This window comes from Odontesthes bonariensis, chromosome 2 (genome assembly GCF_027942865.1).
Source record: "Odontesthes bonariensis isolate fOdoBon6 chromosome 2, fOdoBon6.hap1, whole genome shotgun sequence".
NCBI classification, from domain to species: domain Eukaryota; kingdom Metazoa; phylum Chordata; class Actinopteri; order Atheriniformes; family Atherinopsidae; genus Odontesthes; species Odontesthes bonariensis.
The window spans coordinates 12,959,160-12,971,733 of record NC_134507.1 but is presented as its reverse complement, the minus strand read 5'-3'; the positions used below and the strand labels follow the sequence as shown (position 1 = coordinate 12,971,733).

Genomic DNA, 12,574 nt, shown 5'->3' with positions numbered 1-12,574 from the left:
ACACAGAATAAAGTCCAGCTTTATGGTAGTGCTAAAGGCATGAGTCAAGAAATCAGGAAAGTCAGCAAAGTTCATCCTCTGAGAACTATGAATATCTCTTCAATATTTCAAGGTCATCCATCTGATAATAGTTCGTAGTTAAAATAATTCATTATGGACCAAAGTAGAAGACTTACTGAAAAATCCACTGGTGTCAGTAAAATTCCCCCCAGTGTGACTGTCTATAGGTACTTTGTATGCCTGTGTTAAGGCCCTCGTAGTTTAATTAAAAAAAAAACAACGCTACATTTCTAATGGGTGTGATCAGCTTATACATTCCTCAATCACTCTTATTGTATTGATGGGTAATGGCCGGTTTGCATCTGTAAAACAGCATTTATCATGTGGTCAATAGACTGACATTTATCACTTGGGATTTTGTTATGGACATGAATGTTGTAAAACAGCCCCTATATCATATGGACGTACTATCCGGCAGTCACACACAAACGCGTTCGAGAGCAGGCTCAGTCCCACAAACACACACACACACACAAACATAAGCAGGTGATAATAGGGCTATTCTTTATGCGGAGTAATGAATAATTCAAAATCCGGGCGCTCAAACAGATTCTTGAGTTGACAGAGTAATATGACAGCTTCTGCAGCTGATGAGAAATATCACAAATGTTTTGGAGAATCTGGCAGGGGACAAACTGATCTGCACGTGCTGTCATTGAGCTCCAACTCAATGCAATATCAGAATATTTGGAAAATCTTCGTGAGCATGTAAATGCATGTTAATATATAGTAAAGTATAGTTAGAGATCACAATACAGATCACATGATATTGTTTATGTAGTTTATTCACTCATTTTCACATTCAAGGCTTTGCAAGGAATATCAAAAATATCCCAATGACTGTAATTTCACACTGAGGCATGCACCATTCCACTCTATACCTGACTTCCTACTTTTCCAATTATATCTCACTCAGCTTTGACCACATGGAACCCCACTTCCAAATGAATTTCATTTTCTCTCCTGGTTGCAAAATGACCACACAAGCAGGGTGCCATTTGGACCCTGTAAATGCCCTTGCAGAGGAGATTGATGGCAGTGTTCTTTAGGCTTGGCAATTGGCCTCCCCATGAGTCAGCGGTGAGATACTCATTGTGTTCTCATTGTTTAGGCACCAAAAGCTCCCTAAACCCAAAGTCTTAATTATGGCCATGGAAAGTGGGCTGGCTCGAGGTCACTCCTATGTTCCTCTGGCTGCCCGGGGAAGCTTGGAATTAGAAAGCTGCCAGTCGCAGGACATGGAAACCAACTGCGCTCAATGACTCCAATCTCCTTTATAAGTTTGGCAACAGATTAACAATGTTGTAAACTCTGCATGCTGCAGGATGCTGGGGATATAAACAAGTTATTTCAGATTTTCACAGCTCTGCGGCTCTGAGTGGTTCTGGAGCATTCACTGGTGAGGCTGGCACACAAACACTTCAGACGGAAACTTCCTGGAAATAAATAAATAAACAAATAGGGGCTCTTCATGCAGCATCTGCTCAGATGGAACCCATTCAGTCAAGGCCTGAAAGAGACGGCCAAGCTAATGAGAGTTAACTGTTCACAGCAAAATGATTACAGCAGCTGACCTAAACCCCCAAGAAAAGAGTGGGGAGATGTATTTTTCAGCTACAGGCTTTGAAAAATGTAAATAATTCAAAACATGCTATTGAACAGGGCTCCAACATGTGCATAAGTCACGCACAGTAATTCATTATTGTATGTGAAGAATGCAAGTCTGATATTTACATTGGATGCTTTATTTGTGCCTGATAAAGAACACCCACATATGCAAATAAACCCCTCTTCTTTTCTCAGTGAATAGGCAATCTGATCAGTAGACGACCAGATAGATGAGTGAAACTCCCCATCCCCATGTCCATTATAGTTCCATTCTTCTCATGAATTCAGCAGGCAGGAAAAGATGGCTCTGGGAGAGCCAATGACATCGCATTGTCAGTGACGAACTGCTGAAGCCTCGGGCTTCCACTGGATTTAATTGACTGTTGATTGTTGAATGAATGTCTTTCAGAATATCAAGGCAAAAATTTGACAAAAAAAAGGAACAAAAATCTAAGGCAGACAATTTAGCTCAGAGAGGAAGTTCACGGGCTACACACAAAAGCGTCCCCCCCCCCCCATGGACATACGTCTAAAAAGATGATGAGAGAAAAACTTCAGAGTTGCACCTGTAAAGAGCAGGACAACTCGGAGCAACTTTCCAAAGGCTGTACAAGTTGCCCAATAAGCATTTGTCCGTCCCGCAGCATGAAGGCGACGATCATGCGGAGGCGCAGCACGCTGCTCACCAACAACCAGTGAATAAATCAAAAAAGCGCCTGTCAAAGATCAGCAAAGGTGGAAGAAACATACCAAACACAGCAGCCAGGCTTTGGTTGGAGCTCTCCTGCTGTAGCCTACTAATGATCGTGTTAGGCAAACGCACTTCCCTGTCCCAAAAAAAAAAAAACAAGATTACGACAAAAGTCCATGAAATATTCCTGCCTGGATAACGCCGGTGCAAAGCCCAGCGTTGTCTGAGCACAACTGAGAGGGTCCAGTTCGGGGGGGAAACCCTTTTGACTCGAATTAAGAGGGGGTTGTATTAGGGAAAGAAAAAAGAAAAAAGAAAAAGGGGAGGAGGATGGCTGGGAAGGTGGTGGTGCCAGACGCAGCGGCAGTGAGAAGCGTACGTACGTGCTTTATCTTAGAGGCTGAGTGTGACGTGATATTGCAGCCTGCTCCTGGAGCTCTGCAAGCACCAAGCAAAGCGCGTCTATTTCTCTCTGTGTTGTAACTCACAAGCCCCCAACATCCAACATCCACCCACTACGGATTTTTTCTTCTTCTTCTTCCCCTATTTCCAGACGAGAGGGGTAACACGACTTAGCCTACTGGAGAAATCAGTGGGAAACAGAGACGTGGAGTCTGCCAATTTATTTCATGGTAATACTGTAACAATTGCTCGGTTCTTCTCATCACTTCAAGAATTTCTTCCCCTCTCTGTCTCTCTTGGTCTTTTTTTCCTCTCCGTGTCTGTCTCTTGCTCAGTGGCTGTCGTGCGTTGTTGCGCTTCGTTCTGATGGGAAAAACCCAGAAGAGGAAGGAGACGGGGGGGATATGAGCGGGCAGACCGGAGTGTAACGCATTTTATTCCCATTCATTGAACCATCTTGTTGCGCCGGACTTCTATTGTGGAGAATGGGGACTACTGATTCACTGGAGGGCAGCAGAATATATTTATAAAGGATGTGGTCAATGTTGGGAAAATAGCCATAGCTTCCGCAGTGTAAGGTAAGATATAATATCATTATTATCATTCTTATGATTATTGTTATTGATGCACGAGGCTTCTGAAGCAACTGAAAAGCCAATTTTCATGTGTCATCCCTCAGTTAAAGTTTAGCGTCCCCCTGTTAAATATCTTCCCTGTCTATTCATCATGAAGGCTTTGGTGCGTTGATCCGCTCGTGTTAGTCCGGGATGCTTAGCAGATGATTTTTGAGAGCTGATCTCTTGCTTAAGAGGCAAAAATCACTTTAAAGTGCCGAGCGTCGAACTGAGACTGCATGAGATGTAGCCCCTCCGTGCCTCTATATTCAGATTTCCTCTCGACACGAAATTGCTCTTGGAAAAAAATAAAATAAAATCAGACTCTCTTTACGAGCGGATTCTTGTCTCCAGAATTTTTTATTTATTTATTTATTTTGGTGTAGCCTTGGCCATGAATCTTGCGGGAAGGTTGTGGGATCGTATGGATTTACATATCGCTGCAAAAGCTGATCTAACTCTGCGACGCTTCCACAAATCCCCACATGACACATATTGTTCCAATGTGGTTTTTATCATTCAAAAAGAAGTTAGAGACGGAAATTAGATTTTTCTACGAAAACTGCTCTCCACAGCCCACTCTGGATTTGGACGCCTACATGGACACACGCACACACTCACGTACTCACATACACACACACACGTGCACGCTCTGCTGTGACACTGCTCACAGCTAGCCTGGAAAACCAGCGCCAACTGCTGGACGGCAAAATGTTTTGCCTGCGGTTGGGTCTGGCCTCGATCCACTTGTCATTTTGAAAATACTGCCCTGAATCTGGCAGATGGCAACTAAACCAATCACAACGCAGAGATGTGTTTTGAATCAACGCGGGCGGGCCAGAGGGTTCTGAGGGAGTGACGACAGAGCAGTGCGACGTTGGGCAGTGGAAGCGAACATAGACAAGCGAAAGCACAACAAGAAAGATGGCGGCGGCAATGGAACAGTGCTCGTTTGATTCAGCCTTGGCACACAGCCATTATAACGAACAGCCTTGCCACTCTCTATTAAGCCCCATTGTACCGGCTTTTTGGCTGCAGTTCCACCAGAATTCCACTGGGAGCGTCGGTGGAGACCAGAATGAATGGGGCCCAATGGAGCTAGATGCTACAAATGGTCAGTTTCACCTAAGTTTCCTCAAGAGCGCTCAGATTTGAATGTAGTTTCTGAGAGCTCAACATGGGTTTCAAGTAAAAAATCAACTGAACGAGTACATATATCCCTTTGATTTCTTACTGGTTGGCTTCTTGTTGTCCACAACGCGCTAGCATTGTGCTAATGACAGCTGGTCGACCAGCTATGTATGACGTCATATACACTTCAAATCCTTTTTTTAAGCAAATGAGTGGCTCTAAAAATCTAAAACTCAGCCATGGGTATTTTCTAAACACCCTCTTTCGAAAACAACATTCGAATTACTAGAGAAAAAATTATATCTTGAGATAAGGGCACGAAAGGGCGTATAGCTCCATAGGACTCCATTCATTCTGGTCTCCAAAATTGGGCGCCCCACGTGGAAAGAGGGTGGAACTGCAACCAAAATCGCCTCGTTGGAAACCGGAAATGCACCGTGAGTGGCGTATCTGTCCTATTATAGAATCTGTGCTTGGCATCAGTTTTGGAAGAGTCCCCTCCCACCAAAGCTTTCTGTCGCGCTTACTACGTCACAGTCAGTTGCGCTGATTGGTCAGAGCGTTGGCCTATAGGCACAGACGCGGTTTGAAAGACAACGGGTTGTGCTCATCAACAATGTTCCGTTGTATCCATTGATCGGTGCCAGACTAAATTAGACATCCAATCCATTTAGGCTGGTTTATCAGGCTAGCTCACAGCTGCATTGCCTGTAGGATTAAAGCAATCAGGACATCGCATTGCATTCTCTCCCTCTCCCCCCTCTCTCTCACACACACGCACAGTTAAGAGGTGGCGCGCGCACGGAAGCATGCACAAAACCCACTCAGACACTCACTGAAACACGGGCTCTTTATCAAATTGTATTACCAAATATGTCAAGCTCTGAATTTGGGAGACAGACAGGGTCGTGTGGCGGACTGAAAGCGCGCAGGAGGAGAGGAGCCAGAGTCACCACACACGAGAACGCAGAAAGACATTTTTTAACGTGTAAATTCGCTTTACCCATATTATCTAACTGTCCTGAGAGGAACCAGCCTAAATCACAAAGAATAGAGCTTGATTCGAAAAGATCCTGGTTACTGCGTAAAATAAACCCCGCATCCCCACAACTCGCGAGGGCTGCGCGTACTTGCATGCCAAAATTCACTCATTGTCTTTCTGATGACAGATATTCTAAATAGCTACATTTGAATATCTCTTGGGATTGTGCCATTCCAAATATGACCCAATTAATAATGTCTAAATGACTCACATAATTGCGCCCACCTCCCTCAGTAAAAAGAATAAACAGATAAATAAATTAGTGCAGAAGCAGCCACAAGGTGGCAATGTTTGCACAAAGTACAGTGAGAAAGAAGGCAGTCTTGGGCTGCAAAAGACATGTTGCTGAGGTTAATGCATCTTTTTCTCCCCCTTTCCATGGCAGGAATGTGCAAGAACCATGTGAAGCACATCTATCAGACTTGATGGAGATGTCCTATAATGTTTCTTGTGTGGTTTGCTTTAACATTACTTTATGTAATCATCTTCATCTCTCATTGCAGGCCAAATGACATAGGATGAAGGCTGTTCGAAACCTGTTGATTTATATATTTTCCACCTATCTTCTGGTTATGTTTGGATTAACTGGTGCCCAAGATTATTGGTGTTCCACTCTGGTCAAGGGTGTCATTTATGGATCATATTCGGTGACTGAAATGTTTCCCAAGAACTACACAAACTGTACATGGACGTTGGAGAACCCAGACCCTACCAAATACAGCATCTACCTTAAGCTATACAAGCGAGACTTGAGCTGCTCCGAATACTCTCTGCTAGCTTATCAGTTTGATCATTACTCACATGAGAAGATCAATGAATTGCTAAAAGTGAACGAGTCTATAGTGTATCTCTGCGATTCAAAGAATAATTATGTATTTCTGCTGTATGACAAGAATTTCGCTCAACTGCGGAGAGTATTCCCTTATGATTACAATGGATTGACGCCGCAGAAGCTGGATGAGGAGGAGAAGTCTATTGTGGAGTTCTTGGTGTTTAATAAGGCGAGCCCTAGCCAGTTTGGGTGTCAAGTGCTTTGTACATGGCTGGAAAACTGCCTGAAACTAGAGAAAGGGACAGTGGAGACATGTGGGATCGTGTACACAAAATGCACATGTCCTCAACATTTAGGCGATGGAGAATCAGAGAGCATGCTCATGCTCAACAACGTGGTTTTACCCTTAAATCCACAAACGGAGGGTTGCCTGTCACCTCAACTACAAGCTGGACAGATCTGTAATCTAAGTGCAGAAGTGAAGCGACCTCCTAAAGAAGGTGAGTATCCTGCCATCTTGCTCCTTTTGCTGAACTAGGTGCAGATTTAATGAACTCTACTGTTTGCATAGATAAGATAGTCAAAATGTCATTGAAATGTGCACGCCTGTCACTCCTTCCTCTGCCCTTAATGCATGTTTGAAGTGTGATGGCCCATGAAACAAAGAGCACACATAGATATGTGGACTGCAGTTGGCTCAGAAAAGTGTCAACTTTAGGAACAAAGCTGCCAGAGGAGTTGGGTGTAGTAAAGACCACACCAGCAAAAAGCAACCACCCAAAGGGGGGGTCTTTCGTTTGGTTGGACTGAATTCAAAATGCTCTATCATTGCTGTGAATTTAAAATGGCTGTTTTTGTGCACATCAGCACAGAGATAAAATGGCTGCAAATCCAAAGATAGTTTTGTGTGTTTATACATTTATGTCAGCATCATCCATACAAAGACCAAAAATGGTTATATGGACACATCCTTGATTAATTTTTGTTTTTAATTGGCATTCATGCCACATAATTGGCTCATATTGTTCAAGCAAAGCAACATTTAAATCTTGTGAGTAAGGTTTAAGACTCGAGTGCTTTGTCGAATCTGCCAAAAATAATTAACATGTTTGAATCATTTCATTAAAGACTATTAGAGGCATTCTAGAGGAATGGTACTTGTTTAGTGTTGCCATAGAGCAATGCAACGTCTTTTTCCTGTAAGTTGGAAATTAGCAGTAATCAAATGTGGTCAAAGTCTTATAGAAAAAAAAATGCCACAACCATGGGATCTGTTAACCAGTGAACAATTCACACATGTGCCTGAATGCACAAACAGAACATGCATTCATCTGCATACACATAGACAACGGGATGAACTGTGAACAGTTATGATAAGGATCATAATGAGCCTGTGCATTAGTGCTGCCAGCTCGTCGGGGCGTTTTTGTAGTTAACATATGTATGTGGCTTTTTTTTTTTTTACCCCAAACTACCGAGAAAGCCAATCTAGACACACAGCTGCTTGTGTTTTACCTGATAGTAGAGAAAGAAATATCCAGAGGAGTTTGCTGCATACTTCAGTGAGGTGGGGCGTGTTTACAGACACAAAAGGAGGGGCATTCATCACAGTACACTGAACCAAAAATAATGAGTTAACCTTTAGATTTTGGTTGAAAAATGTTGGAAGGAGGAACGTTATGGTGCTTACAAAAATAGCAGTTTCCACATCAGCATCCTGGATGAGAGGTGACAGTTTTCTAATCAGAAGGAACATGTGAATATTGACTGCAGCAGCTCAGCTGTTTGGTTATTCTGCACATTCCACATCCCATTTTTAGGCCTATTTTTTTGAAAACCACTATGTGGGGATCTTTTTGAGAAATATGCTGTAATACTACTGATAGTAACTCATGCTCCACATTTCCACATGATGTGTCAAGTTAATGATAAACCCATTTGAGCAGCATTCACGTTCGTCTCCACTAGAACCCTTTAAGCAATACAGCATACAGTATTTGATGCATATTACCATCACAATTCACCTTGCAGCCAAGCAGCACGTGTGTGTAATAGCAAGTATGACTCAGCATTCCATTTTGGTAGATAATCTCATCATTTAGTGAATCCCATGTCCAAGTCAAAAATACTACAAGGAAACATTATGCTATTTCCACCGAAAATTCTGTGCTCTAAAATAACATTTCAATTTTTTTTTCTATCAGCATGTTAATAACAGCTTAAGAGCACAGCTTATTTTTTTTTTACCCTCTCAGAAGATTTTCCACCAGCTTCTATTTATAGGGTTGGTTGATGGGAGGTTTTTAATAAATCCGTTTTCATCTGGATAACGGGGGGAGATCACCACTGGGTTTAAAAGAGCACCGTGTTTCCTGTGGCATCATGGCGACAGAGTGGGTGTTTCTCATGAAGACTAAAGCATTATAAACAGTCTACAAGAGCTCCATTTGATAAAAATCGCATCTTTGATCTTCTTGGTTCCTGCTTGAGCATGGTTTTCAGAGCACATCAAAGAAAAGCGGGGCTGGAGGTTGTATACTCCCATCCATGCCACTGACATACCCCAGTGGTGTTCCACATAGACTGGAGTTAACACTAAAAGGGTTAAAGCACTAAACCATTTAAAGTGATTCTTCAGCCAAAACACAGACTCCATTCTTTGATATAGTGGTCGTTAGAAAATCACAGCGACACAATAAAAATCCAGATACTTGGATGACTCATTTATGTAGTTATATATTTGCCTCGCTCCCCCATTTCATGAATTAAAAGTTGTGAAAGGAGGCAGCACAGTGCAGCACTCACAGCAAGGCGGATTAAAATCTCCATCTTTTTTTTTTTTTTTTTTTTTTTCCTGGGTGTTTCTCCGTTTGTGTAGGTTTCCTCCCACATCGAGCAGGCTGATGACTCTTAGCTGCTGAGAGTGGCTCTGGTGTTGATTTAATTCCACATATTTATTTTTCGCTTTCAACCCCAATAAATGCACAGACTGACTCCATCTTGTGTGAGACTTTGTAATTTTTTGGAGCACAAGAATTATTGCCAGATTGAAGTGAAAGCCAGATGCGCAGTGTTTTCAAGAATTTCTATTGAGACACAAATTCGATGCAAGAGCATGAAGAGGTATTCAGTGGACAGACCTTTTCGACTTTGGCTCCAGGAATTAAACAGCTTTTTTTCTTTTTTTTTAGGATTGTCATGTTTTGTGAGTGAGTCTATGTTATCTGTCCTTGCCTAAGGAAAAAATGCCTTACTCTGTTTCATTTGGTTAGAATTTGCCAGTTTTTAAGGATTCAGGTCAAGGAGTGTCATTGACTGAGAGGAACATGAGTTTTTTGCATGTCCTCCAAAGCATTCACTTTTAATAAAGACTCAAACTGTCACGGTCACGATCTGTTGAGATTCCTGAACGTGATATTACATCTTTCTGGTTCAAAGCCCAATCACATTTATTGGTTCCTGAAATTATTGTCACTGCAAAAGCTATTTTTTACCAACTCAGTCCTCTAATATATATATATATATAAAAAGGGCAATTTGAGAGTCTCATCTAAACATTATTCGACTTTGTGGGAAATCATTGCACCCACAACTCTACTTCCTATATGTAGGGTGAGACTGAATTATAGGCCAAAGTGATAAAAGATGACAAATGTGACAGTAAGCTGTTCTCTGGAGCTGTGGGTTTATACTTTGTTTCAAACTGGATGATGCAACAAAAGAAGTGAAATTCACAAAATATTTAGATTAATTTTTGATGAGTCTACAAAGTGGGTCTCCCAATTCATTGTTAGTACAATAAGTAGGTTAGAAAATGAGGCTGGCATTACACATTTAAGTCCTTATCCTCTGTTTTTACTTGTGAGGAAAATGTTCACACTCAATCTTTGATATATGTGTGTGTATACATTTCTAAACACTTTTTTATGCAATTTAATGCATTTCTTTTTAAAGGAAAATAAGAACCAACCAGTGCCAAATCAGAAGAGGGACAGAGATGTCGCATTTCAGAGGCAAACACCAATACGATGCAGATGCTTTTTTGATTATTATAGTTCCTGACGACACAGGCAGTGTGCCATGTGGAAAATGACAATGGGGTTTATTGGCAAACGAAATGTGTGTGAAGCGTTATGATGCTCTGTCACCCGCCAAAGTCCCAAGCTCTGCAGCAGCTCAGCCTCGCTGCCTCACATAGTGAGGCCTTTTATTCACTTTGGATCTCAGTCAAGTCACTCAGTAGTCACACTGCATTATGCTCACCCCCATTGTTCCATACACTTGGAGGCCATTTTAGTTCCAATTCAGTGAAGGAGAGAGCTCAGATCAACAGCACAGAATCGGTTATGTCTTAGACGTGCATTATTTGTCATTAGTTACAGTAAATGTCTTGAATATCCCGTTCCCCAGTCCCCCTGTAATCGTCAATTACTGCAGCTTTCAAGTGTTTCTAACTCCACTTGTAAGCAGTGCTCCTGTCTTTAGTTCTCGGATTGGTAGGGTTTGGTATTTTTGCCCTGAATATGTAGCTGTGTTTACTATTTAAATTTGTCTCTTCCTGAGGCTGCCGAATTGGGATGGAACTGCGAAGAAAAGTTGTTGAGAAGTGACAAGGGCAACACAAAAAAAAAACTTTAGTCTGAAGAACCCTGAAAAATCAGTGTGAAAGTGGCCCATTAAAAAAAAAAAGATGATTTAGAGTGTGGAATGACTGCATGCTATGCTCCAATCAGTTCCAGAGTTTTGAGTCAATCCCAGTGGGATTTGTGAAACATACAGAAAACTGTTAAAATGAGGTCAAACATCACACCCACAATTACTTCTGGATTCACAACACTGATTCCCAGGCAAAGGAAATCGAGTCTGGAGGTGTATAAGCAGCTAGTATCATTTGTTTCTGATTTTGGCACAAAATTGTACATTTATAAGGTGGATATTTTTAAACGCTCAGTTGGCTATTTCTGGATGTAGAATTAAAGGTGACCTTTTGGTCATTCTAAATAGTGACACTGAACCAAAACAAAGCTGTTGTTTCAAAGGTGTGCTTAAACAACTCACACTGTTTCTCGTGGTTAAAAATGGACTCTTCGGAAACACTAAGTCGATGACACATCACTGAAGACCCTAAAAACATATTTTCTCCAGTCAGCTTTGCGCAACCAAAGTTTGGAATCAACCAAAGCAGTACCAGTAACCAGAGGTAATTTAATTTAATTATTTTCAGCATTTGGTTTGCTCGAAATGTTCACCTGGGCAACAGACTTGGCTAGAAATGCAATATTGAAGCTGTCGACAAGAATGAACAGAGCAGACTGTATTTCTTGGGGAATGTATGTGGCAAGATGCTACCTGTCTTCTAAAAGTCTGTGGGGAAGATAGTGGGATGCTTTGCAGTCATCTGTTGGGGCAGCAGCATCAGAGCCAGTGACAAAAGGAAACTGAACAAACTGATAAAGAAGGCTGGATATGTGTTAGAGGTGATTATGCAAAGAAAATACTTGAAAAGCTGCTGAATATAATGGACAACAATGCACACCCTTTGAATGTCATTGTTATCATACAATGTGTTCAGTCAGAGGGTTCCTTGGCTCAGCTGCTAAGAAGAGCATTACAGAAGGTCATTCTTGCCAACAACGACACTGGCTATTTTATGATGACTAATTATGAATAAATATGGTTATAATTTGCCTTTTTGGAACTATTAAAATATAATATAATCAAGCTCAACTTTATCTTAAAATGTGATATCAGCTAACAGTTACGAAACACATTTCAGAAGATCATGGAAAGTTATCAGTGAAAATTGTAATAGTTCAGATTAAACAGCATTAACCATAAATCCTGATCATTTGACTATACTTTCCAAAATGTTTTACATTTTCCACCAACTGTAGGCCTAGTTGTGGATGTAGATTAGAATGAAACACCGCTGTTCATTTCACATGGATTGCTGATCCAAGTCTTGAGGCTGTTTCAGCAGCATTACAATATGAAGCCACAATAGTGACTCTGATAAATACACAAACAACTACAATACTCAAAACTGGCTCACAGTAAATGGAAGTCTTACGTTATCATAACGGCAGACTGGATGCAATTAAATGCTGAGGTAAACCTAAAATACAACTAAGAAAACTGAGGATATATTTACAGATTTCAAGTCGGTCAGTCCCTTTTCGAAGGCATTATACGAGGGGATTTGCGACTGCACACAACTAGATACGTTTAATGTTAAAATTACCATATTGCTGTGA

At 41.4% G+C, this 12,574-nt stretch overlaps 1 protein-coding gene across 6 annotated transcripts in view; it reads left to right on the top strand.

Moving 5' to 3' along the window:
- The first annotated feature begins 2,759 nt into the window (after window positions 1-2,759).
- The window catches only part of adgrb3 (adhesion G protein-coupled receptor B3), a 105,792-nt gene continuing 95,977 nt past the window's right edge, over window positions 2,760-12,574 (top strand). For 5 of the 6 annotated variants that reach the window (XM_075477765.1, XM_075477756.1, XM_075477738.1 and 2 more), the window contains exons 1-2: window positions 2,760-3,339; window positions 6,052-6,820. In XM_075477765.1, the coding sequence (XP_075333880.1) occupies window positions 6,067-6,820 (754 nt within the window). In that variant the 5' untranslated portion in view covers window positions 2,760-3,339; window positions 6,052-6,066. The remainder of the gene's footprint in view (window positions 3,340-6,051; window positions 6,821-12,574) is intronic. The other variant, XM_075477773.1, reaches the window with a different exon arrangement.